Consider the following 27,727-nt stretch of genomic DNA (forward strand, 5'->3'; position numbering starts at 1 on the left):
ACTAGGCGAATACCAAAACTAGCTTTCCTCTGTAAATCAGGAGTCATTCTGAATATGGAAAAAAAATCTCCTCTCATGCCACAGTGATGATTAATGGTTTCTCTTTTCAGAAGACTTATGACCAGAAGTGTTCTTTTAGCTGTAATGCAGAGCTAGGCTGAAAACCAAACAGTCTGGACAGCTCTGTACAGGAAGAAAGAACTGGTGTAAATTCAGAAAGGATCTCTTGGGAGTGGTAAAGAGTTTTCACTCAGGTATCTTAGTAGGAATGACAATTAGTGCCTTACTAAAATTTTATATGTCACCTCTTCGACTTTGAGTTCAGAGTTTACCATGTAACTGCTTTAATCACAAGTGATGAACAAGAAGCAAAGTTGTGCCATTTCAAAAAGAGACACTTGTCAAAGGAAATAAAGTCATAAATGAATGAGGATGTATTTTCAAAACACCATATGTAAAATAAAATACAAACCAACACATCTCAAAGACAGCTACGGAAACTTTCTGAATAGCATTGTTCTTGTTTAAATGAACGCTTGACTCTTCCTAGGAAGTATTATATTGTATCAGTATTGCAAGATGACAGCATAGGCTATGCTCATTATGGCTCAGTGTTTATAAGCTACTTTGAAGACTGATAGTGCTATTACCTATAAATGACACTTGATATTGTGCTTCAAAAAGTCTTCCACAAACTGTGAAGCACTTGTCTGTTTACAGCACTGCAGAAGAATAATTATGCGTAACTTAACAGGCTGCTCACAGTGTAAGTCAGATCAGCTCCTTAACAGGCTTAAGTCATGTACTGGCTTTTTAGAATAGCTTTAATGCTGCACATTAATGAATATGGTTTTAAAAAGAAAGAGTACTAACCCTGTAGAGAGGGTGGCATTTGTCCTTGAAACACGGTGCCAAACGAGCATAGATCTGCAGGCTATAGTAATAACTTGCCAGCTGGAGGGATAATGCAGAATGTAATTGCTTTTCAAAGCATTTGTTGGCATCTACCACCTAAGAGAAAGAAAGCATTAATTTAGATGAAAGAATTAGCAAGCATACAACATTAAGGGTACAAACTTTCTAAAAAGCTTCTTGCTGTGATTTAGAAATAGCTCTATGTTTTTCTGTCACAGAAGTAAACCAGTAACCTCTACAAACACACACAAAGATAATTCTACATTATGACGTTTTTCCCCCTTTGCACAGAGACCTCATCTAAATGATTTTCCAACTACAGTTTTGCCGCTTCTATAACACAAAGTTATTATCCATATTTCTGAGCTGTCAGTCTGGTGGTCCAACTACTATTTTAAGTAAGTAAATGTGTCTTTTCACCAGTGCCATGCTCATAAGCCAGTCTCATGGCATTTGTTCTGAGTTTCCTTCAAATTTACCAGCCCAGTGTATAAAAATGAGTAGTTAAATGACTTAAAAGACTTAGATTTTAAAACCCTGAGGAATTACATCTTCTTGTGAAATTTTGAAGTGGTATGAATAGTCTTTTCTAGCAAAAACATACAAATAAAATCACTATCAACATACCTGCGGCAGTGCAAGTAGATAGGCAAGAGACAAGGCCATATCATTTGGTAAAGCATCACTTGCAAGTTGTAGCAGAACTGCAACATATAGGGAGTGGAAATAAAGCTTTGATTACTGACCCATCTAGCCTTGACAGTTAGCAAATGAAATGTTTTCAGTGTAACCGTATTTTATTAGATAGTAGCTTGAAGCACTCTATACATACTTAATTAGACACTTATCAGTGCAATCCAGAAACAGATAATGTGTAATTAAACTGCAACACAGCTTTACCTTGACTTCCAGGCAAAGTGTTTGATGCATTAACCAAGCAAGAATGAGATTATGTAGCAACAGATGCTAAACAAAGCCACTAAAATATCACCTATACTGATTTATGACAAGTAAATCTTTTGCTTGTAAAATCAAGGCAGGAATGTAATGTTGTAAGTGTTCGAAGATACCAACCAGAAGAATGGTACAAAATACCTGCTCTTCAAGCCTGAGCTCTTATTCACTTATCACTGAACACAAACCATATTAAAAACTCTGTCTTAATTAAAAAAAAAAGCAGCAAGCTACAAGTGTTATATGAATTTTCAGTAAGATCAGTGAAACAGCAAAACCAGGTCCTGTCACATACTACAAACAGAAATATCAGCTCAACATAGTTGAAATTAATGCATTGAAGAATAATTATTCTGATTCTAAAAAGATACGGTTCTGGTAAAACTGACACAAAAATTACCTGCTCTTCCTACATTATAGATTTAAAAAAAACAAAACAAAACAAAACCCAAAAAACCCACTATATTTTACATTACGCACATAGAAGAACCAATACACAGACACAATGTGAGCACTCGAGATTTTTTAATTAGTAGCAGGATCGTTCCTTCATGCAGTTATCTCCTCCTTTACTAAAGTCAAGCATCACTGCAGTTTCTGTGAAAGTTCCAACAAACAATTACATAATAACAACTCTTGTGATACACATAATATTCAGCTTTGAGGGTAAAGAATATAAATTATTAATTCCAGGAATAACTTCAAAAATCTTATGAAACGTGGACCAGAAATTGCATAAGCAATTGTAAGTATACCAGGAAAATAGCATTATGGTTTCTTTTTTTACAGATTATTATTATTATTCAAATCAGTAGAAGCTATCTTCCAGCAACTTGGCTCTTTGCTTATTTTAAAGTCTAAAATACCTATTTTCCCACATTACATAAGCTACTCTTGAGGGTATGCTGGCAAAAAACCTCATTACTTTACACACACAGTTCCCTAGTAAATTCTTTGTTTCAAAGAATGATTTATAAAAGGCTTGAATGACCAATTACAATTTTCAGATTATCATTAATTTGCCATCAGCCTGAAGTGGATTTACATGCTGACCTCAGCCAGATACAAAAAACAAATTTATATGTGACAAGTTATAACAGAGGCTGTTTACATGGCAGTATGACACAGTTACGGCAAATACAAGCCTGCCCCACAGCACCTAGGCTCTATGCTCAAATAGCTTTCACCAATAGTTTTTTGCTGCTGACAGCTTGTTTCTGCTACATTCAAAATAACCTGTATGCTGTTCAAGCAAAGACAATAGGACTCTAGTATTAAAATCTTGATTAATTCACTTCCAAATTGTTATTTCCTACTCTGAGCACAAGGGAAATTACTTCACATATTCTTACAGCAACCTCTAGTTGAACAGAAAAAAACTGAGAAGAGGGAAAGAAGAATTTGGGCCCTGTCCTCTTCTCTGCAGAATTAATGAATGCAAAGCCTCAGGAACACATAATAAATTGTGGGTTCACTTCCAACTTAACATCCTCAACACGACAACTGCCACACTAGCAAAAACTTATCTTCATCCTTCAGATCGCAATCATGACAAAGAACATAGCACCAGTACATGTCCAGAAACCAATATGATTTTATTCACTCTTGTACGAAGCTCAGCACAAAGGCATCCCACTTGCCAGAATGACTTAAGAAAGATCTGTCTCCATTGTCACCTCTTCAGAGAAGAAGAAAAAAAAAAAAAATCCTCTGTACTGATTCAATAAATATAAATTTTCTGTGTGCAGATATGTGTTAATGTACCTATGTATAGACACTGACTTTACATATAGACAAACACACACATGCACAAAGGCTAATTTCATAGTTTTCTGTCTCTGAGTGAAGCCCTACAGAAATTCTCTAACAGGACTGAGTTCAAATCATAAGCTATGGAGATTAGTAGGACACCGTTCTGTCCTGTCACATATCTTCACAAAAATTACAGGAACTTTGTATCATTCAGACCACTATCAAATTGGTATTTGTCAAAAGGATTTAACGATACAGGGTTGGAAAACCAGGGAGGACAGGCAGTGAGGCGCAAAAAGCCAATGCTGTTTTCCCACAGGTGATATTTCCTTAGGAAAACACACATACACAAAATTGATTTTATGAATAATAAAAAATACTATTTTATTTCCTGTGCGGGTCTTTACTTTATGTCACAAGGCTTTCTGTAAGGCAAAGTAAGGAAGAAAATGGTTTGTATATGAAAAACTGGAATTTATCAATATCTAGGAAGTTTCAACTCTTTCCATGTGTTAAAAAAAAAAAAAAAAGGGAAAAAAAATTGCTTCAAGTCTTCAATTGTTAATTTAGCATGTGAAAAAAATCTCACTAAAGTTATAGGAGGATATATTGCAGCCACATCTCTAAGCAATTAAAAATCATCAGAAAAAAAAATTGCTTCAAGTCTTCAATTGTTCATTTAGCATGTGAAAAAAATCTCACAAAAGTTATAGGAGGATATATTGCAGTTAAACAGCCACATCTCTAAGCAATTAAAAATCATCAAAACATTAAGTTTTCCTTTGTTCTAAAACTCCTGAGGATTAATAGGTATGACTGACTTTCTTGGGTTTACTTTGAGCTTAGTACCTAATCTAGTTACAATGAAAAGCAGCCATCAATTGCAGTAACTTTGTGCTCATATCTCATCTTCAACCACCCTACCAAATCCCTAAGGGCTTTAGAGAAAGACAACAACATTTGAAGAGAGACGCACAGCACTGCCTGGGTCACACCGAGTCTGGATACGCTGTAATGGCATAAATGAGGAAGGAGTGTTTTACTGGTCCCAAAGTGATGGGTGTTACCACTCCACTCGAAAATGCTCAGTCTACCACCCATTTTCAGATAGAAAGGAGAAGAAAGGTCAAAGTCCAAGGCTTGTGACATTACCAAAGCCACAAAGAAGCAGCAAACATTGAGTTTCATGCACATTGCTTCTGGGGAAAGCTTTTACTCATTCCCCTCACACCTGGAGTATAACACCACAATAATAACAGGAACAGAGTCGGATACATACTTCAACATCTCCTAAGACAACATGCTAAGTACAACTAGAGTTTCTTTGCTAGACTGCATCTTCTCCCAGGTTCTTTGATTCTTCTAAAGGAGCTGAAACCTGCTGCTGTAGCTGTCCTAGAAGACAGCTAGAAGAAAATAAATGGGACACAAACTTGTCAGCATAATTAAATGAAATCTGCTATGTTTGTTAGGTACTGGTATAGTAGCTAATAACTCATATTACCATTCAAGTTTCATAAGGCAAAATTCCTACAAAACCTTAGAGAAAGTCTGAAAATACGGGAAAAAAAACACAGAATAATAAATAGGGTTCATATCTATGGGATTTTTTTAAATTTTGGCATTATGCTATTACTACATGCATTTTCAAACTCCACACTCCTAAAAGCATTAACTTGTCATAAGAACTTCCATGGGAAATATAGGTTTAGATTAGACATTAGGAAGAAGTTCTTCACTGTGAGGGTGGTCAGACACTGGAACAGGTTGCCCAAGGAAGTTGTGGATGCCCCCTCCCTGGAAGTGTTTAAGGCCAGGCTGGATGAGGCTTTGAGCAACCTGGTCTAGTGGAAGGTGTCCCTGCTGATGGCAGGGGGGTTGGAACTAGATGATCTTTAAGGTCCCTTCCAATCCAAACCATTCTATGATTCTATGAAATGATAAATGAAAGCATTAAGAAAGGGGAGAGATGGGATCCAATACTGTTAATCCAGAGCTCAATACATTAGAATTAGCAAATTGCCAATCCATTCATTTAAAGAAAGCTGTTACACTTATGTATACTTACAACTAATGCTGTCTATTGACTACCGAAAGGTGTCATACACCAGGACTGCTAGGTACAGAACAAATATAGCTCAGTTTTCCAGAGGAAAACACAGAACTCTCAGTTCCATAGTACAGTTAGAGGGACCATAAGTGAAACTCAGACTGACTACAGAACAAGAATGGTGGAAGAAAACAGAAGTATTAAAATGATGAAAACCATAAAAAAAACCACACTTTCAAGTAGGAAGGGTAGAGGCTCAAAATCTAAAGCCAGAATCTCAAATTTCTTTTCTTATTCAAGTAAAAGTCCCCAAAACTGAAACTTCCATCTCAAGGGCAGCCACCAAATTGTAAACATTCAGTTCCAATTACCCAAGTTGTAGCAGGAAGTATTAGCAAAGATTTGCCCACTAACATAACTTGCTGTAAGAAAGCCATGAATACTTTTTAATCCTTTACTCCCCCTCCTTTAAGACACAGACAGCAGAGTTAGAAACCTATGGGTTTTCAGCATGCAAGAAAAAAGGATCATAGTACATCATGAAAGTCCTGATTTAAAACTATTTTTGCGTTAAGAGAGCATGAAAGCAACAAAATGTGAGTACATCCTCATTTATAACAGTTGCTGCTGACCTTTTCTAATTCACAATGTTATTGTATTACAACTGTACCGGCTATCTCACATCTCAAACTACTGAATCATATACCTGTAAGAGAAATATGCTGGTTTTCACTAAACAGTTGAAAGAAAATGGTGTGGCTTATTAAGAAAGTCTCAAATGTAACTTTTCTCATTATTGCAAGTGATTTAATACACTCAAGAACTTACCACTGAGTAAAATATAATACAGATCTCTTCCTTCAAAAGACAGTAACAGCATGTAGATATTTAAACAGTTCATTTCTTAAACCAGCAGGAGACAGACAAAAGGAAAGACAAACAATCATAAGTGGTTTTGTGTGTGGATTTTTTAAAGAAATTGAAACTCTCAGTTAGCAAATTATTAAGTATAAACTATAAAATGTAGAAATTCCAGAAGAAGATAAAAAGTTCTGATTACTGAAACTGCAGCTGAGTAATAACTAGCAAATAAAATACTGTAATGACCCTGAAATATTTAAATATCTGTACATGGCAGTATTTAGGAAACCTCCAACAATTCTTCCCCCCCTTGACGTTTGTATCTATGTTAGCCCCCAAATATCAGTTTCTGCTTATTTACAGTCACCATTCATATTTCTAGTCTTTATTGAGCGACTCCTAAAAATACCACTTCCCTTGAAATTGCTGCAGGTACTTCTATCAAGACTACTTAAAAATGTAAGATGTTGAACCAGATTAAAATTAATACAAAATACTCAGATGGTACTTCAGATCATTGTGTGCAATTCTCCATATTTAAACCCATCCACAGATTCTCCTATATTTACTATACATAGTACATATAGGAGTGAATATACCCATATTCATACCTTCTGTAGTTGGAAGAAGGTCTTTTCCTTCGCTCTTTGTTTCTGTTAGTTTCTCTGTCCTCAGCAATACTTCTGCAAAGCTTTCCAAAGAATTGTTCTGGTATGTGCCGTAGCTGATTTCAGACTAGAAGTAAAATAAGATAACTGACACATGCACACTACACCCTGCAGTTGTATTTAGCTCACTTGCATCAGATGCAATTACCTACCTCAGTTCCTGCATTTGCTTTCCTTTCTGTTTAAAGATAGAATTTTCCCTACTGCTGCACAAAATCTCAAATTGCTGCAAGTCACACAAATAATCCAAAATCCATATTGTTAATTAATTATAAGATCTCCACAAAAAACCCTAACATTTATGAATTCTGTAACAGAAACTTACTTCTGCAACATATGGGTCAGCAATTAGAGTCTCATAAAACGGATGACAGCCTTGCTTTTCCACAGTGGCATTTTCTCCAGGCCCACATTTTAATACATCTCCAAATTCTTGGCCCTGGGAAAAATAAGTATAGTTGAGCCTGCTAATAAAAAAAAAAAGCTCAACAAAAAGTCTGCAACTGATGTTCAGAAGGGAAGTAACTATGAATGAAAATATAATTGAATTCATTGGGAAGAAAGATAGGAATAATCTTATGTAAACCAATGCTGAATGAGGTCCAGTATTCTTAAAAAAAGAAACAGAATCCGCTCAAAAGTAGTATCAAAGAAACCAGTACCATAAACATCACAGAAAATCCACTGAAGTAGAGAAGGTAGAAAAGAGAAACTGAAAAGGAATAGCTTTGACTATAAAATGACAGTAGAGTGGACTTCACTGTGCTTTCTTCCCCAAAGTTCTGAAGTTCTGCCAAATTTCAACTATGCTTTCTCACACTATGCTAAAAAGCAGGAGAAAACAGATTAGAAAAAAAGGAAATGGCTTTATATCCCTTCTTTCATTGGGATTGCAAACAATCCCTTAATGTCTCTAGTTCATTTAACGATTTGAGGTCTGCAGTTCTCAGATACCTGTAAAGAAGCCCAGCTTTTATACTAATGTATCAGTGAACTTGTAAACATCTGCACACACATCAACAATCCCTTACATGTAATGGTCGAAGATAAGTTAACGATCTCTTCCACCACTGTCCATCACTGACCGCATGCAGCATGGCTTTTGTGGTCATAGTTGTGTTAGACAACACCTTCATCGTTTTTGATGTCGTCCAGTACAACAAATCAGCAGACTGGCTAGAGGAGACGTTGGTGTCATCCTGTGAGCATATCCAACACACAATGGCAAGCGTTAAGACTCATGCTTAATTAAATTAAATTAAATAAATTAAAGATGAATGCATTAGCAATCAGGCACACTATGTTAATAACATATTTTAATGATCACTAATTTAAGAAACAGCTGTTGTGAAAACCAACAAAAGACAAGTTAAAAGCGATTTAGAAGTTTCAATCTGAAGTGAGTAGTGTGATCATAGAACATTTTGCCCCTTATTCAGCTATGATCTTGTTTCCACAGATACCAGCTATTTTTAATTCCAAAGTTTATAATGACAATGTTTTACATAATTGTTGAATGCTTCTGTTAAAATAATGATCTCTCTACTAATGAGGAGCTTGAGCATGCTAAAATTAATCTTCAATAATTCAAGAAAACTGATAGTAGAGACAATGTTGTATTTGTACAGAGGTAGCATTAATTAAGTTGAATTCTCAGTAGGGGAAATGGTTAAAAGATGTAAACATTCATCTTCACACCAAGTGAAAAAGCATCATCAAGATTTGAAATTCTGTAGTACCACTTACAAGGTACCAAATATAGTAAACCTAAAAGGCTGCAGAAAAGAATCAAGACCTCAGCCTATTCTCAATCTGTACTGCAATACATGCACATATATGTGTACATGTTACCCTGCAAAACGTCTTCACTCAGTCTCAGTAAACTCACATGTAAGTCAATTCTTACAAGTAGAAGACATGTTCCACAAATGGACCTTTCTGTACCAGCTCTTCCTCATGTAAATCATTTACATACCCAGAACATTCATGCTGGTTGATCAGTGCTATTCCAGTCCTGAAAAGTTTGTGTTAATTGCATGCTTTACAAAGCTTACACACTAGACATTTATATATAATCAGCGCGCTAATGTAAACACAGTCTTCAGTAATAGAAAATATATTTTCCTCCAAACAGCAGACTTCATCAGCTTTATATCCAATGTTTGTCCCTAACAATTATATTAATTTTCCCAATAGAAAAATTCTACCTATATAACTGAATGTGAGGTATTAGTTTACAACTTACTAACTTATGACAAAATTTCAGACATCAGAGCAAAAGAATAGTACCTTTTCCATAAGTATTCATGTTTATTCTGTGTTTGTGTTTTGTGCCTTGGACAGTTTTGGTTTGGGGTTTTTCATTTTGGTTTTGGGTTGTGTTGTTTTGGAGTTTTTTTGGGGTTTGTTGGGGGTTTTTTTGGTTGGGTTTTTTTTAATCTTTTTGTAATGTATGTTACAGTGAATGAGCCAGTCTAATCAAAAACTCCAGCTCTACAAAGATAAAACAGACCCTACACCCTACATGATGGACTGAGGAAAAGATTCGGCTCACAATAACAACACTAAAATTCAGGTGTCACTGGATCTCTTAGCCCTTATTAGGCCTATAATGTCACTGAAACTTAAAAAGTAACCCAGCCTTAAGCATACACAATGCATTTGATTCAGCTGCTTAAACACAGGCTTTGATGATTGTCCGAGATGTACAGCAGTAATTAAAGTATCTGTTTAACACTTACAGATCTGACAGAGGACCTAGACTTTTTGGGTCAGTAGCTAAAGGACAGGAGAATAACTTAGGGCATCTCAAATTGTTCATACCTATTATTAAGTAACTGAATCAAGCATCTAATGGCTGATTAACTGCATTATTTTCTATGTGCCACTGACTGGATCTCCACTGACTACAACAGGAGTTTAAATAGTGCACATGTAGAGTTCCACACTGAGGTTTTTCTCCTTCTCTGCACAAGAGCTCAGTGACACTGTAAATGAATATGAGTCCTTCAGGAATTACAGCTACCTATTCCTATAAGAAGAATTCTAATATAGTTATTACAGAATTAAAACTAGTACATTTATTACACCACAAAACATAGCTTCAGTTAATCGCAAAATAAAAAAAAAAAAAAAAAAATCACAACTATTTGAAACAGCAGCTGGAGCATTATTTTTGCCCTGAGGTTCCAAAGACTCCAGGTGGAAGAGTTCCCAGTGCATGCTACATAAATACAACATTCTCTAATCATTTCTAATCAGCAGTGACAAAAATGCATGACAGACTAATTTAATGTACACAAATATTTCAGAAGATCCTGTCTTTTCCCAGATCTAATGCCTGGGAAAAATGCAAAAGCAAAGAAGATGCTAAAGCTCTGATAGTCAGAAATTTTCTTTAAGCAACATTGAAGAAAATCATTCCCATAACCTGAAGATAATGTCTTCTAGAAATTATGTCTGCTCTCCTATCAAAGAGTTTGGTTTCAAGAAAACTTGAAACTGCAAATTTCTCTTGTGCTAATGTGCAACACTACAGTAAATAAGTTTTCACATTCAGATATGTAAAAGGATTATTTTACTTAAAACAGACATAATTCACGTTTGAAGTATTACAGAGATTTAACATAAAATCAGAGCTCCTTTACAAGGCAATTGATGGTTATTGTTTCTACTGTTTATACACAACACAGCATCTTGTGACTAAGCATTATAATTTAATTCAGTAATGTTAGCAATAATATTCTGAAGTGCTCTTCATGAATCAAGACCTTCATTTTCTCACTGAGATAATTTGTTTGAGAAGCACAAGATAAACTGTTGGGGCATCTGTAGCATACAACAAAGAGAAAAAACAGTGGGGATTGGGGAAATTCAACATTTTGCTTAATCAATGTAGCTTCCTGAGGATAATTTCTCCAATGGATACACGAGTTCAATCAACAGTGACAAGCCGGCAATAAGGTAATGAAGTACATTCTTGCACAAATGCATTAGTTCCTACAGAATAATTACAAGCATCATTGTAATCAGGAATTTCCTTCAGAGTAGGACCACCAAAAACTTGGAGAAAAGTTATACTGAAGTCAATATGACAGCAATGTTAAATAACCCATTCCTGGGCAATATATGAAGATATGTAGCCAGCTGATATCAAGATTTCTACAAATTTCATGGGAAAAAAGTTTCACAGGAAAAACTTAAAACAACAAAAATGAAATTAGATTAGACATTTCTAGAGGGGAGTTCATCAAGAGAAGAGTGATTGACAAGTATAACCAGCTGGTGATATAGGTTGGTATAAAGAAAAAAATGACCATGGCAACTAATAATTCAATGTCAGATAAAGGTAAGAAGAGGTAGAAAAAGGTCACTAATGCTTTGAAAGGGAAAATAGATATACTTACAGATAGGTATGTTTAATGCAAAAGAGGAAGGGATGCCCAAACACATGTATGCTAGAAGCAGCTTAGTCAAGTCAAAATAGGGAAAATTATATTTAGAGCATCAATTTGAAAAGGTGACAAGTGAGAAAGAAGAACATTTGTCAACTGCTTCAGAAAAGAGTGCTATCGGATACTCAGGTCATAAGCGAAAAAGAAAGGAGCAAAAAGAAAGGGAAAAAAAAAATCTTATAGTTTGTTTTTTCTCTGAAGAAACTGAAATTCTGTGCAAAACAATGAAGGTGAAGCAGGAGGAATTAGCTGAAGGAGAACTATGGGAATTGCAGTTATGAGATTCAGTTGTTAGAGAAACTGAGTTATTGAATATATTGCTTTTCCAACATTTCATATGTCTGTAACAAAGAAAGGGTTATATAGTGACTAAATTCTTGGCTGTTTCCTCCTGTGTCATTGCAAGAAATGAAAGAAGCTATAAATCCCTATTAAGTCAACTGGGAGAGAACAAGACGACAGAATTAACAAATATACAGAACTCATTTCATGGTGTAACAGTCTGAAATAGGACATGCCAAGAAGCTGTATTAAAACAGAAAGAAAAAAACCTCAATGTAGCAACATACAAACTTGCCAGGTCAACTGTTTGCCTACTTCCAATTCTAAACAGACAAAATACAACTAAGGGGAAAAAAAATAATTAAAAAATGAAAGATATATTGGAGAAAAGAGTGGATAATTTTCTGAACGTGAATTACCCAGCATAATGAAAATTGCTTCAGATATCCAAACTGAATTAATTGGTAACGAAGTTAATTAGTGAGTTTACTCAACTCTGATAAATCCTTGAATAAGTTTCTGAATCATTTATATGCATGTATAATTGTTCCACCACAACACACAGCCAATAGTACTACAGCTTTTGAAAGGTGCTGCATGACAAATTGGTTAGATACACTAAAATATTGTAAACATACATATCCACACCCACATCAGAAGATTTCACAATTTTATTAACATCTACGTAATAATATTCCTCTCAGAGAGATTCATTTATCAATTTCCAGAAAATAAAAAAGCATTTGTGCCATTTAACAGACCTGTTCCTCGTATCAGTGATTCTAGCAGATACATAGTGTTTAGCTCTTTTCCTCTGAATACTGTTTTCAGTGCCATTTTACTTTCCTGACCTTTTTTTTTTTACATATGTAAATATGTAGATGTATGTTTTCATATGCATGTATGTGTACCAAGTATGCATGTGTGCTTCTACATATATAAAAAACATGCACAAAATATAGACATATACACAGAAGTTGCCTGTTCTCATTCCAGTACCATGAAGAGGTGTGGGGTTTTTTAAGCCACATGTTGTTAAATACACCAAAGGCACAGTCTAGCTCCTTCCACCTACAGCTGTCATTGGTAAAATCTCCCCAAGGGTATGACACTAGTAGGTTGCAATTCAGATACTTTTCTCTAAAAGCCAGACTATGCAACATAAACTACCTTTTTTATTTATTTCCCTATTCTTTCCTGTATTTCTTTAAGGTTTTTGGATGTCTCCCCCCCCAAGATCTGTTTATCACCTATAGAAAAACTGAAATAGAAAACAAAGCAAAAAAAAAATTAAACTTAGAATTTTCCACTTTGAAGAGGACGAAAAAGACATTATTTGCTTTCATAAATGGGTTATTGCATCTTCTTTAAAGAGAGAAATGTACTTGCAATTGTACATGTACACACTTAAATTTGTTAAAATAATAAACATGAAAAGTCAAAAGAATAATAGTAGACCTTTTTCCTGTTTCCCTGCTTCTATTTCCCATGAAACACTCCCTGTTCCTTCTGATCTTACACTCAAAAGTAATTTCACATGCAATTTATGAAAGTCATAAAATGGCAAAGAAGTCAAACTTCATGAAGTACATAACAAAGGGGAAAAATAAATTTAATTCAAGAATTTTTTAATTAAATACGTAGCTCAGATTTATTTTCAAATGTCTTGTTTTGCAACTGAGACAAATCAAAAATCAAACTAACATTAATGTGTTAAGTTTTGTTGCACTTTACTCTTCTCCTGCCTCTGGGCTTATGTTTTTTTTTTCCTATGGTGCTAAGACCGTGTAAGGAAGACGGAACAAAAAATCAGAACAATCTACATATAAATGCATAAGCCAAACCTTGAACTTAAAACAATCCAAGAACAAAAATTAGCAATGCATTTAATGTTGTGCATTTTATCTCGTAAACAGGTAGATGCTCCTAAAAATTCAAATTCAGCTCTTCAGCATAACATAGAACAAAATCATTATTACTATAAAAACTCTCTTTAAGGCTTACCTCTGTATCCTTACAGATCAACAAAGAAGGTCCTGTGATATTTATGTTCTCACCTCCTTCTGAAGGAAGAAACTGGTAATTCACAGCTTGATAAAGAATCTATAAGCACAAAATAAATATAATCTCTTACCAGTCAAATAATCAAATGTAAAAATTAAAACTGATGCCCAGGAAAACAGGAAACCAAAGAAATTCTGATGTAAAAGCTTCCACAATAGAAAAACAAGAGTGAAAGGAAAGGAAGACAGGGAGATGAACACATAGGTATCTTAGGCATCCTCTCACTGTTGCAGTCCCTAGTCATTTCTCTGTGATTTTTGTGCAATATTTTTCATGTATTTTAATTCTATGCACCCTGCTGTACTACATAAGCTAAAGAACTCCCTTGAAAAACATCCATTATCTGAACTGTGCCTCCTGAGGTGCTGGGCACCTCCACAGAAGGAAGTATCACACAAAATAATATACTATAACTATAATAATAGTTTTGTGACTAGAATTTCCACAGACCATAGAACTGATGAAGGTCCACAGAAGACATTTATATACATCGTATGGTCAGTGTGATCTTCCGATAAAGGTTTTTTGCATGTGTCTATCTATGTACAAAGACAGAAGTGCTTGGACCCAACATGTAGGGCCATGCATGAACAGAGCTGAAATGCTCAGGTGTAGTTTATGGAGAAAGTAATTGCAGGAAAAAACTCATTAAACATATTTTGACAGAAGTAACAACTTGAGTTCGGCTTCCTGGAGCAAATACCAAATTAATCATCACTACATTTTTGCTACAAATGATATTTCATTAACAAAGAAACCATAGCAACAAATAACAGTCGCAAGTTTTGTGAATGGAGAAGACAGAGAATCATTTCCCTTGGAGAAGTGGGATGGAAGAGGGTAATAACCAGCGGCTGAGCAGCTGGCACTGAAGTGCAACTATCAGGACATGAAGCCTTCAGAAGGAACGAGATGGTGATACAGATGTAGTGAATTGACAGAAAATCTAACAAATTCTGGCTTACACCATGTCAAAAGTTTGTTTGACTCCAAATTCTAATTCCAGGTATAGGCACATAAGGAGGAAAACAAGTTTTTATTTCTATACTGTAAAGGTATCAATTTTCCAAAGATTCCACTTGTGTTTAAGCTCATAATTGTACCTACCTCTATCAAATCAGAGTGCTTTCATGACATAAAAAATAGGAAATAACTTGCAGGAGCTAGACTTTATTTCAAATCCTTTGTAGCATTTTACTCTGATGTTATCCTGTTACTAAATCAGCAGAGACAGCCTTCATATGTTGCCTGTATTTCTCACACACACTGCTATACAAGCAGTTTTGTAAAGAAAAAGGCTATGCATTTGCAGTTGCCTTAATTAGATTGGATATGTACTGTAGCTATTGCTCCCTTCTCCCTCATTCTTCAGGTACAGAATGCAAGTCCTCTTAAGATGTTTTTATAAATCTATGAACATTATGAACTCTTAGACAACTAAGACAAATGTGAACTCTTGAACAAGTAACGGTACATAGGTCAAGCCACCATTACACTGAAAAGAAATTTAGCATTTTGACAAGCTAAATTACTGCACTGCAGTTTCAAATAAAACTTTTCAAAAGGTTTGCTATGTCATCTTGCCATAACTTGTATTTAAATATCACAATTAGGTCTTCTCACACATGTAAGATGTTCAGCTGAACACCTAAGATCTGATTCTATCAAGAAGTCAGTCATTGCAGAGTTAATAAAGATGCCTCAGACAAAGCCTGTTGTAGTTGTTAAAACCAGTTGTTACATGGTTGACATCACTGAAAAACAAATTTTATCGTATATTTGGTAGAGATCGTAAAAAAGTAAGAATAAACATTTAATAGATATTTATGTGGGCATTTAATGAAGTTGCATTACAAAGTGTAAACAGGTGACAGAACCTGGAACACACTGAAAAAAAATTATTTAATTGCACTTTCAAATAAAATGTTTAAATCAGGCAATAAATTAAGAAAATAAAAGTACTGAAGATTGAGAACACAATTGTACTTCTACTTCAGAAGCCAATTCATCATATAAAAATGCTTATAAAGAGACCTAACAGTGAAAGCAGAAAAATACAGTAGAACAAATATAAACTTGCTGGGGTGTAGAACTTAAAGAAACAAACTTAAAAATGAGCACAAGTCCCCTTTACTTTGGTAAGCATTGAACTTGCATGAAAGAAGTTTCAGAAACACCAACCTGGGTTTGCAACAAACTGCTCACTCCCAGCAATGCTTCTATGGCACTCGGAGGACAGTGTGTCAGAGCAAAAGCCATGAGCTCCTGACGCATACACAAATCCTGGTAGCCTTCTGATTGCCCAAGCTGACTGCATACTTCCCAGCTTTTAGAATAACCTGCAAGGGACCACAAAACATACTTCTGAGGTTGGTAAGCATCACAAGTGATAGGAGGACACTGCATAATTCTCTACTGAATGAGATAAAAGAGGGTATGTGGTATTCCTGCCAACACTTAACATCCCCTGAGAAAGGAACCATAAAGGCTCCATAAAACTGAGACGTAACTCAATTTTAGACTGACCAGGATTATTATTATTATACAGGATTCACTATTATCATATTGTAGATATCAGTACAATAGGCATCTGTAAGCCTATACACTATATTTTTACATATTGCAACAAGAAAATCATAATTTACTTCAGAGCATGATATTAAATACCTTACTGGACTGGCTGCAAAAAAAGAGTAAAATATATCACTTGATATAATTAAAAGAACTCAGATTCATCTCAGATTTACCCCCCTCAACCTCAGGGCAGAAAAAAAGAGCCAAAGAAACAATTTTCATCTTCCTTAGTATCTTGACGCGTATATGTCATTTACCTCCACTCATACCCTCATTCAAACAAATATTTTAAGAGGTTTGATAGAAAGGTAGACATTTAAAGGAACCTGCACATTCTTACTAGTTGCAGTCGCATATTTTTACCTGTTTGAAAGGGGTACAGCGTGGAAAGAATGTGGTTCCCAGGGGCATACAGAAAAGCTCCCTAAGGTTACATGTCTAATAGTTCAGTAACTATCTTACTACATCTAGTATTTGCTGTGTACATCTCCATTCCATGTATTTGTGCATTACATATGGCAAAAAAGAAAAAATCTCTGGTTTTTTGTCTTGCAAAAGAAATGTCAAACAGCTAGGATCTATTTTTCCCGCATTACGAGGCGATTACAAGAATGTGGCCATCACCTTGTCTCATCAGCTCCTATACATCACATACATCTTTTGTCAGAAAGCCAAGAAATTAAGTTTGGAGATAATCCAAATGGACCTGGCAAATGTCTCTCCAGTTTAAAGATACTTGAACTGTCTTTTATAATGTGCACACAACTTAGTAAAAAAGAAAAGTCAGCACTTATTACTATATACTATAATATTGTTTTCAGACTGAAAACTAAATACAAGACCCCTGACCCCTATGCAGCTGGTAAACAAAATTTTATTTCTTATAATTATTTCCAGAGATGAACAAGTGGGATAGCGACCGCAGAGGAAGATTTTACATTATGTGAAAGAACTTTTGCAAACTGAAACACATCTTAAGATATGTTTGCATAAAGAACTTTACTGAAAAGAAACATGACTATGTATAAATGATAATTAATGTGTATGGACCAACATACATGTTTAAACTTAATAGTGTTACACATGAACATTTATTAACAAAAACTTATTATCAAAATATAGTAAATGGGATTTCAACAACACAAATTTCCTTTGCTTTCTTACAAGAAAAAAAATGTACTGAGAAGACAATTAAAAATGGAATCCCTACCAGGATATATTTTTGAGCTTCTGATACAAAAAATAAAGCATTACCTGAATGACAGTATGCAAATTCAATTGAGAGATCTCAGTGAACTAAACTGAATTAGAAAAAGATAATATTACTCCAGAAGTTACTGTGGCTTAAGTATTTTGTAGTTCCATGACTACATGGAGTTCCTCCTCCATGGCAACAGGATTTGTCATATTTCATACCACCTGCCTTCTACAGTTGATGTGCTTACATCAGTTGACAAAATGGAACTGATTTTTGAATGAAACTGACCAATCCAAAGCACCATACCTCACAGTAAGCCCAGAGTCAGAACTCAGATTTCCACCACCATCACCCCACACCACTCCCCATTATTCACTTCACCTGTGGCCATGAGCTCTTGGCAATGCATACTAGCTGCCCTGTAGTCCTGGAAACTGAGAGCTTGTTCCACTAAAAGGATTAAAACTTGACCTTTTCTCTCCATCTGATCATCTCCTGTAATTAAAAATAAATAAATAAATAAATAAATAAAAATCAACATTTTTATTAGTTAACTTGAATTAATGGTCAGCTTAACCTTGTTGCTTTATTTCTTAAAAAAACTATATGCCACAACATGAAAAGCCAAACTTGAAAATGAAGCAGAAATAAAGTTATCTGCTTTTTTCCAAAAGGAAAAAAAATAAAAACAGTTCTGTATTTTAAAAAACATTGTCAACATAGCTGGCAAAAAACCTACACAGAATGTTCAGTCTAGGTTTAAAAAAAAAAAAAAAAAAAAAAAAAAAAAGAAAGTTTTGAAAACTATTTATGTGATGGCCAAGACATAGATGAAAACTGGTATTTAAGGTAAGGGACACAACTCAAAATCCTGTCATTGACAACAAAAAAAACTAAACCAAAACAAACCTTCTGTGAACTGTCATAGCAGAAGAAATTTGAAATTTGTATTGTTTTGTTAAAGCATACAAAGCTTCAGTTTAAACCCCCATTTCACGGAGCCAAATAATTCATAAGATGTCGAAGACACAGGTATTTAAAAATCCCTACCATAACAGATTTAGTGAGCAGAACTGAAACTGTTTTTTCACATTATACATGCATCTTGGTCACTGGACTGTCTGGACAAAGCCTCTTCCCCCAGTTATAAGTCAAAAGAAACACTTCAGACACTACTGAACTCTTCTGACCATCAAGAATCTCTATAGAAAAGTGTCCTGACCTTAATTTTAATACATCAGCATTCACAGATGGAAATCTGATCTGACAACTCATCTCCTTTTCAAAGCCAGTTACAGTCAATACAAATAACATTTATACCTGTCAACCTTTACCTGTCATCTGTTTTTAATTTTTTTAAGCTTTTTCCAAATTAGAACGAACATAAGAGAACAAAAATTATTTACTTTACTGACACCAGTTGGTCCAGGCTTGTACTCAAAATAGTGCATATGTCCATGCACTATATAAGAAGGTGACTAAACATACACTGAAAAAATAATCTCTCACTATTGATTTTAATTTAGGAAAGAAGGATGGCAAGAAGCTAATAAAAATTTTTTGCAATGCAAGCTTCTTGCTCATGTTTCTCCCCTGTTATTTAAAGCGATTTTATGCAGTTACTGCTGTTACAGTCATTTGAAAAGGGCACTGGTTTATGAAACTGTATTACTACAACTTGTGAAATGCAAATATTTCAGAAGGTTAAATAGATCTTGTTCCAAAAACCATTTAAAGAGTACATGTTCTTAAATTCCATAGCTGTTATTTTTAAATCTACTTTGCGGATGCATCAATGAAGGCAAAGCAAATTTCTTTTTAAAGCTTTCTCAAAAGAAAAGATGTAGCAGTTGCACTAGAATGACATTCAGGGAAGTGAAGTTACCCTAATTATTGAACTCCATCAAGGTTCTCCTACTCCTGGCACGTCATAACTAACTTGGGAGAACAGGTTGGCTTCCCATCATTTTATCTTTTGTCCTCTTGCTCTATATACTGCCAACACACTATGTTGCAAATTAATCACATCCAAGGCTCTTCTGTTGCAAAACTTTGCTCTCTGGAACCTGGGAACTTCTCATCCGGGCAAAAGCAATTACAGATGACAAAGAGGTGCTTCTATCTAGACAAGCTAAATGTGAACTGTCAGTTCTATAAGCAAGAGATTCGTACTTGCCACTCACCTTTTTATGCCTACTTCACCCTGACAGCTTTACTACTTACAGAGAGATTTCACTAAGTAGCAGACACAAATAAAAGGCAAGAGAAATAATCAAACTATTGTCCCTCAAATTTGAGCTAGACAAAATAATCACTGCTACTTATTACTACTAAAAAATCAGAGGGATTGGAGGGAAGAGGAACATTTAAGAGAAAGGAACTTTTTCTTAACTGTGCTTGAGCTGTCAGCTGTCACATGCTGACAAGTCCCCCATCCCCAACATTCTAGCTAATTAGTTTTGATGCAGCAGGATACATCTCTGCACGTTTTACAACAGCAAAAGTGTAATATATAAGCATTGTCCACAGCTATACTTGCTCATCTTATCTCCACTGTTCACTCATTTACACTTCCATTATCTTGACACATGCTGTTATGCCACAGAACAACCATCAGCTCCAACATGACTAGTGAATCCCCTGCAACGCACAGCCCAAGCCCTTTTTCACACACCTTTCATTGCCTCAACAGAGCAGTCACTTAAAATACTACCTGCTGCAGATTAGCGGCAGGGTCTTGTTCTTCTATTCAAACATGAAAAAATTCACTGCTTCGGACTTGTGACTCCTCATTTGAAGGCATTTTTCACAATAAAGTCTTATAAAAGTGAAAGTTTTGATTTCTAAATTGTTCTCCTTGCCATTTTAACAGACAGTCAAGGTTTAAAACCAAGAAAGATTTAATGAGGAAAACCTACCAAAATGGTGACCTTATTATATTACATAGTAATTCCGCATTAATGTTAATGTCTGACATCCAGACTCAAACAAATCAAGTTCAGAAATTGGAAAGGACATCTTAGTTTTTGGTTCCCTTTTATTATTTGTGAAAGTCTGTGTGTGATCAGCTTCTTTGGACTATTGCCTCCTTAGGTTCTAAGGAAAATGTATTTACATTCTAAGGGCAATACCACCACTCAGTAAGACTTAAGCCTCTGAAGTTCTTTCCATCTCCTTTTGTTATGATGTTTAGCATTCAGATAGAAGTTGCTACAAGCAGATACGACTCTATACTTGAAAAGAGGTTGTAGCAAGGTGGGCGTTGGTCTCTTCTCCCAAGTAACAAGCGACAGGACAAGAAGAAATTTCCCCAAGTTGCACCAGGGGAGGTTTAGGATATTGGATATTAGGAAAAATTTCTTCACTGAAAGGATTATTAAGGATGGGAACAGAATGCCCAGGGAAGTGGTTGAGTCACCACTCCTGGAGGTATTTAAAAGATGTGTACATGTGATGCTTAGGGACATGGTTTAGAGGTGGACCTGTTTAGTGTTAGGTTTTGGTTGTACTTGATCTCAAAAGTCTTTTTCAACCTAAATGATCCCATTATTCCATTCCAAATTATGAAAGGAAAATTATGGAAGCTCAGAAATAACAGAAAATATTTTTTTCTTGAAAAATAAAGGATGTTCAAATTTTTCAAGTTTGGATCCAATTTGGATCATATTAAAAACAAAAAAAAGCTTATTGAAACACTGAGTAAGATGCATGCTATATTTGTGAGTGGATGTAACATTATATTGAGTGAAACCATGTAATAAAAGCCTAGAAGTCACATGGTATCAAAACTGTATGTATAATCCAGAAATTGAATGTCACCTACATTTAAGGAGAACAGAAACCATCTGTATGTTTACTTACACATACGTTAAGCAAGAAAGTCAGTGTTGAAGAAGGTGGATTTCAAAAATAAGCTTTGACTTACGAATGTGAACAAAGCTTAGTTACTAGATTTAGCTTACAGATATTAAAATTAACTAAATTACCATAGAAAGTTGTGAGAAAAGACAATAATGGACAGAAAACATTTCTAGACAGCCTGACTCAATAAATAAAGAGCAATGCTCGCTAGACCTTTTGATACACAGTAATAGTAGAAAAGATGGTCTTAATTTCTGATACAGAAGCATTGTTTTTTACTCTTTTTTGCTCCTGTATTTTGTAAGCAAGTAATTACTTAAAGTGAATTCATTTCTTAAGTGAGGATTGTGAGCTGTACAAGAGCTGAGCAGGTGCAGATTTTCTGGCTATCATGCTGAGCACATTCTCCCTCACTCACTTTGCCCATCTGTGAAATTAAGATAACACTTGTGTGCTTACTTTACAGAGGTAGTGATGTGAGGTTTAAGTAGAGTTTACTGTCATTAATCAAATATTTTAAAGCAATTAATAAGCTAGCTGATATACCATTACCTAAGCAATATAGTAGCTTTGATAAGTATGAATATAAATTCTGTTACTCACTTTCAGTGCTGCTCTCTAAACAAACTGTTTACACAGTTCCCAAAGCTCCCTAGATGACCACATGCACTCTTGTATGCATAACAGATATATTATTTTAGAATTTAAATTAAAATATATATGCTTATAGTATTTTATAGGCTAAATGTATGTATAGAATAACATAGCATATACTTTACATACTATGTACTCTATATATATACACACACATATAAAATTTATATAGGTGTGAATAGATGTAGCAAGTAGGTCTTTCAAAATCAGTAATAAGATGGAGTGGGAAAAGAGCAGGAAACGCTGAAACAAATTCCTCCAGTTAGCAGATAAAGCATAAGAAAGCACTCTACTGATAGATACACACAGTGGACTGGGAACAGAAGGGACTGCAAATTGGAGCACGCATAACCAATACCAGTAAATATGTTCCACAAGATAAAATGAGAACTTCTTTCACAGCAAAGGTGGCTCATAAATCAGGATAATTGTGTAAGTAGTGAAAAACAATTAGGGACAAAAACCAATTCTTTCTTCCAGCAGCACTTTATCTAATTCTTCATTAAGCAAGTCCATAAAGTTCACTCCCTAGATTCTTTTTCAATATCCATCCTCATCCCAATGTATCTCCATAAAACCATTCCCTTTCATAATAAGCTGTTAGAAATCAAGTTACCCTTTCCCAGTAGTTTTAAACGCAGTAATAGGGACTATCTGTGCTAAAACCGCAAGGAAGGTTTTCCTTTTCTAATATTCAGTTTAAAATAAAATATACTTATTAATGAATCTTAAAATTCGTATGCATGAGCTGCCCTTTTGGCTACACAACGATTTGTGGAATATTATTAGCGTTTGTTATCATTCTTATGGCTACTCAAGTCCTACAAAAACATTTTCACTGTATTGATAATTAATTATAACTCAATAAGTTAAATTACGAGTCAATAGATACAGAACTACCATTTCTATGTGTCTTGATTTAATGTTTTTTTTTTGTATATACCTACTATTAAATTTTATGAGACCTTTAATTTACTGACTATGGTTAAGGCTATGCCAGCTTTCCACTTAAAATCTGTTTTTAAGGGTATTATTAACCTAGCTATTAAAATCATATGCAAGTTCAAATTCAGTGTAAGGTTACCTATTCCAGCACTCACTGAAAGTACACACAGCAGTAATTGAGGACTAAAGAGTGAAGCTCTACAGACTTTCTTTTATTTGTTGCAAAAATATTTCATTTCCATGCATGGCTTTAAAATAGTGATGACAATCATATTTCCTTTGTATGCTTTTGGATATTCTTCTAGATACTTGTCAATGGGATGAAATGTCAGACACAAAAAAGTCTGCAGTAATAGTGGTATGCTGTTTATAGCTTTCAAGTCCAGAAAAACTAAACAGGATTAAAGAAATACTGAGATTCTTAAAAGGAAAGAAACCTGTTTTCCATAGCCCATTGCCTACAACAAATAAGTTTAGATACAGTTCCCAACTATTGCATTCTCATATTGAATCTGTCTTGCTTATAAATGAATATTATGTACAGAAAACAGTATTTTTATATAAGTAATACGACTAATCATCCCTCAGTGACAGTGAAAGGGATTTTAACCACAAAAGCTTAAAACTACTTATTTAAAAAAAAAAAAAAAATTAAAACCCCCCAAAATGCCACCACACTATGAAAAAAAACAAACCCCAAAACCAAAAATCAATACCACATCCACCACAGAAAGTCAGTACTGAAAATGTTTTCTTGCTACTTTTTCCTTTCAAATAAATGCTATTCTATAATCAAAAGATAACATTGAAAGTGACTGAGTTATTTGTTTATTTAGCATACAGACAAGAAAAACAAGTATGAAGTAGTGCTTTCTTTACTAAAGTTTGCTCTTGAAATATACTTTCACTACTAAAATTCCATGTTTACCAGAGGGACAACTGTTAGTATTATTCCCAAGGTCAACCATTAAAGTCAGAGTCCAACACTCTTAGAATAAATACGTAATTTGTAGCATAAGTAGTGGTTTTTAAATCATTCACCTGCTTAAAAATTAACCACCTTGCACATTCATCTGTTTTTTGCCAGTAAACACATGGAAGAGAAAATCAGAGGCCATTTCATCAACTCTCTTAAATCTCTCATTTCAGTGATGTCAGTAAGTGCCACTGTGATTATTACACTAGCACACAGACATTACCATATCAATGAGCTCTATATGAATTCCCTAAAGTTCTCTACCTAATATACATTGCCTCTCATCTTTCAGTCTCTGGAGATGGGAGCCACACATCGGTTCCCTGTTCAAAGGTACATGCCAGGGCACTGTAGATGATGTTCTACAACTAAGGCACTAGAATAACACTGCTGGACAAAATATTTGTGTTTTTAAGCTTCATAGAATCACTTTGGATTTTCCTTTTCCTTCTCTCATACAAAGAGAATAATTTAGATTCAAAAAGGCGGTAAAACAAAAATAAGCAGCATTAAACTGAAGAATTCAAAATATTAAGAAGAAAAAATGACAGATTTTAACCTGATGTGGGAGAAAGTAGAGAGGAAAGGGAAAACGCTGTACAGTAGTCTTGTCTTAGGAACCAATATGGAGGTTTTTTTCCCCAAAAGTCTTTCAAGCAAAGAAAAAAAAAAAAAAAAAAAGAAGTTACGACTGTCATTCTAGTTTTTCTACAAAACAGGAGATTACATGTCAAATGAACAAATAGGTAGATTGGATCCAGCTACCTAGCAAGGTACCATCTCCTACCCTCTGCCATCTTTCACGTAGCAGCACTACGTAACAGGAGCACCAAGCTTACCAGAGTTATGGTGACGTTTTCAGTGATTCCTTTCTTTATGACCCAGCATCTTGGGAGGTCAACAACGTAATTTCTGTACCTCTGTTCATAACCTCACCTAATCCCCTTGAATATCTCCCTCCTTATATAGAAACCTATGCAAAAATTGCCACTACTAATCCTCCTGAAAATCCTGAAAACAAAATTCAAAAAATCTTAAATGATTTAACAGAGATAAAGGAACTAGCCAGGTATGCATCAGGGACAAAGTCAGAATAAACTGATTTTATATACCAAACTGCAAGAAATATGAAATTCTATTTTATATTTCTACATCATCAGAATATAGCAGTATAGTCTTTGCAGTTGTACTGATGAAATATTTTTCAAAAAAATCAAAAGATCTGCCAGAAACTTTAGGTACACTATCTAAAATATACACTGATCTCAACAGTTCTAACCCTAACCTCTTCTCCTTCCAAAATCATACTCGTGTTCTTCTATACATAAAAAAAAAATATAAAAAAATTAAAAAAAAAATCCTTGAAGATGTTTAGCTCTAAGTGAATACTGGAGCTAGCACATTATTTTTAGTGCACAGAGGAGATACATGAAACACAGACAAAAGTCTAACAACAGAAGTTTAAGAGTTTATGCATCATAGATGACTTTTCCCCCTATATCTTAAATGAGACTATTATTAAATCAAACTACCTTAACTGACAGAGATAATAAGATTTTCAGGAGTTTTAATAATACCAATTAACTGAAAGACAAAATATTCTCAGCCGCATTTTCTCCAATCTGAAATGAGATTTTATTCAAAATCTAGATTAGACAAGGCTGGTTTTATTTTAGGTATTAGTGGAAGGTCAGAGCAGCTGACAAGATCAGCTGTTTTACAGGAAAAATATTTAATTAATGTACAATACTTCATTCCTCCCCAATGACTGCTCTTCCAGATGACTTTTTGGTGATACTCTTGAACACACATTCTAATGATCAACTCAAATGTCCTAAAGCATAAGACAAATAAACATTGCATTGTAATTCAGTGCCTTCTTAACAGCTTACCTGCAACCCTCAGCAAATTTGCAAGTTCCAGGAGCTTAGCAGACTGCTTATAGTTTGCTGACATCTGAGTAAGACAGTCCTTGATGAGGCTAAGTCGATCCAAACATAAACGCACTGTTGAAAGAAGAACCAGTGTTACAAACGATACAAAATGAACCCTACTGCTGTGTTCCTTGTTAAACAACGTAGACACAGAAAGAGTGCTTGGGAGCATAAGAATTCAAACACAATCTGACAACCAGTCCAAAGTTACTTGTACACAGATCCACAATTAGATCTATAAACAGAAAGTTAAAATAACACTACAATATATCCAATCTGTTTACTAGCAAGCCAGGCTGGGAAGGGAGGGAGAAGACAGATACTGACTGGTCGGTCTGTTCAACCGAGTAACAAGTGACAGGACAAGAGGAAATGGCCTCAAAGTTTAGATTGGATCTGAGGAAGAATTTCTTTGCTGAAAGGGTTCTCAGGCATTGGAAGTGGTTGCCCACGGCAGTGGTGGGGTCCCTACCCCTGGGGGATTTAAGAGTCATCTAGACATAGTGGGACATGGGTTAGTTGGGCACTTGTCAGTGTCAGGTTAATGACTGGACTCGATGATCTTAAAGGTCTTTTCCAATCTCAGCAGTTCTGTGATTCTGTAAAAGAAACTTACTTTTGTTTCAGGTTTTCAGACTCAAACTCTTAAAATTTATCTGACTAACTATATGCCTTTATGTGTTTTTTCTTAAATATAATTTCTGTAACATTCTCAGCAACACTGCTAAAACAGACACTGACTTTCATTTAGAATGCTGTAAATAACTACTTTTTCACACTGCATTTGAGCAGGTTGTGTTAACCATATCCTGAGAAACTTACAATTAATATTGTGTTTCCAAAAGATTTTATCAAGAATTAAACAGTTATCTTAATTGAATAACTGAAAATAATGAACCAATTTCAGTGCTCTTTTTAGCTAGCTAGTGGGTGGCTAACTTCAGTCTGCTGCTTTAAAAAGGTAACATTTTCATACCATGCAAGTCCTCAGAACACAGAGGAACAGCATATAGATCTTCCATTTAACACTCAGTAAGACATTAATGTCTGCATGGGGGATAAATTCTACATTAACATATTGGGCTTAAAATACATGATACTATGGCTCTCAATAAGAACAAAGAAGCACCCGCATTAAACTATTAGTAAGTTCTGAAAATCAAATTAGACTAAAATGAATAAAGAATGGAGGAGCAAGAAAACGTTACACTTTTAGTTTCTTTTTATATTCTACCACACATATATTACTATAGAGCAGTAAAATGTTTTCGTTCACTGACTGTATAAGTAAGATTTTTTAAAATATCTAACATAACTGAAAGTAATTTGAAATAAAGCCATGGGTCAAACATTTTCATTAAAGATGGACTTTTCTTCACCTTTTATGTTAATAAGGAGTCTCCAAACCAGATTTTATTAAAATACATCATAACAGTAGTTCACAACCTTAACTGCCAAGTTTGCTAAAAATACAAGTACAGGGGGAAGCTCTATAGAAAACTGAACATAAAAGTGCAAATAAAAGTCTACTGCTAATTCTTATTGTGGCAATAACTGACCTTAATGTAATTTTAATGACATTCTA

General features: G+C 34.8%; 1 protein-coding gene across 1 annotated transcript in view; it reads right to left on the bottom strand.

Moving 5' to 3' along the window:
- Positions 1-873: 873 nt before the first annotated feature.
- LOC104528083 (neuroblastoma-amplified sequence-like) overlaps positions 874-27,727 on the bottom strand; it is a gene marked incomplete at both ends in the record, with an annotated part of 59,199 nt that continues 32,345 nt past the window's right edge. Inside the window, 9 exons of the mRNA XM_010171992.1 lie at positions 874-1,011; positions 1,543-1,619; positions 7,144-7,267; positions 7,526-7,639; positions 8,232-8,399; positions 13,941-14,039; positions 16,182-16,339; positions 18,154-18,267; positions 26,101-26,214. Of these exons, the coding sequence (XP_010170294.1) occupies positions 874-1,011; positions 1,543-1,619; positions 7,144-7,267; positions 7,526-7,639; positions 8,232-8,399; positions 13,941-14,039; positions 16,182-16,339; positions 18,154-18,267; positions 26,101-26,214 (1,106 nt within the window). The remainder of the gene's footprint in view (positions 1,012-1,542; positions 1,620-7,143; positions 7,268-7,525; positions 7,640-8,231; positions 8,400-13,940; positions 14,040-16,181; positions 16,340-18,153; positions 18,268-26,100; positions 26,215-27,727) is intronic.

The sequence above is a fragment of the Antrostomus carolinensis genome, unplaced genomic scaffold, assembly GCF_000700745.2.
Source record: "Antrostomus carolinensis isolate BGI_N321 unplaced genomic scaffold, ASM70074v2 scaffold1147, whole genome shotgun sequence".
Classification (NCBI taxonomy): domain Eukaryota; kingdom Metazoa; phylum Chordata; class Aves; order Caprimulgiformes; family Caprimulgidae; genus Antrostomus; species Antrostomus carolinensis.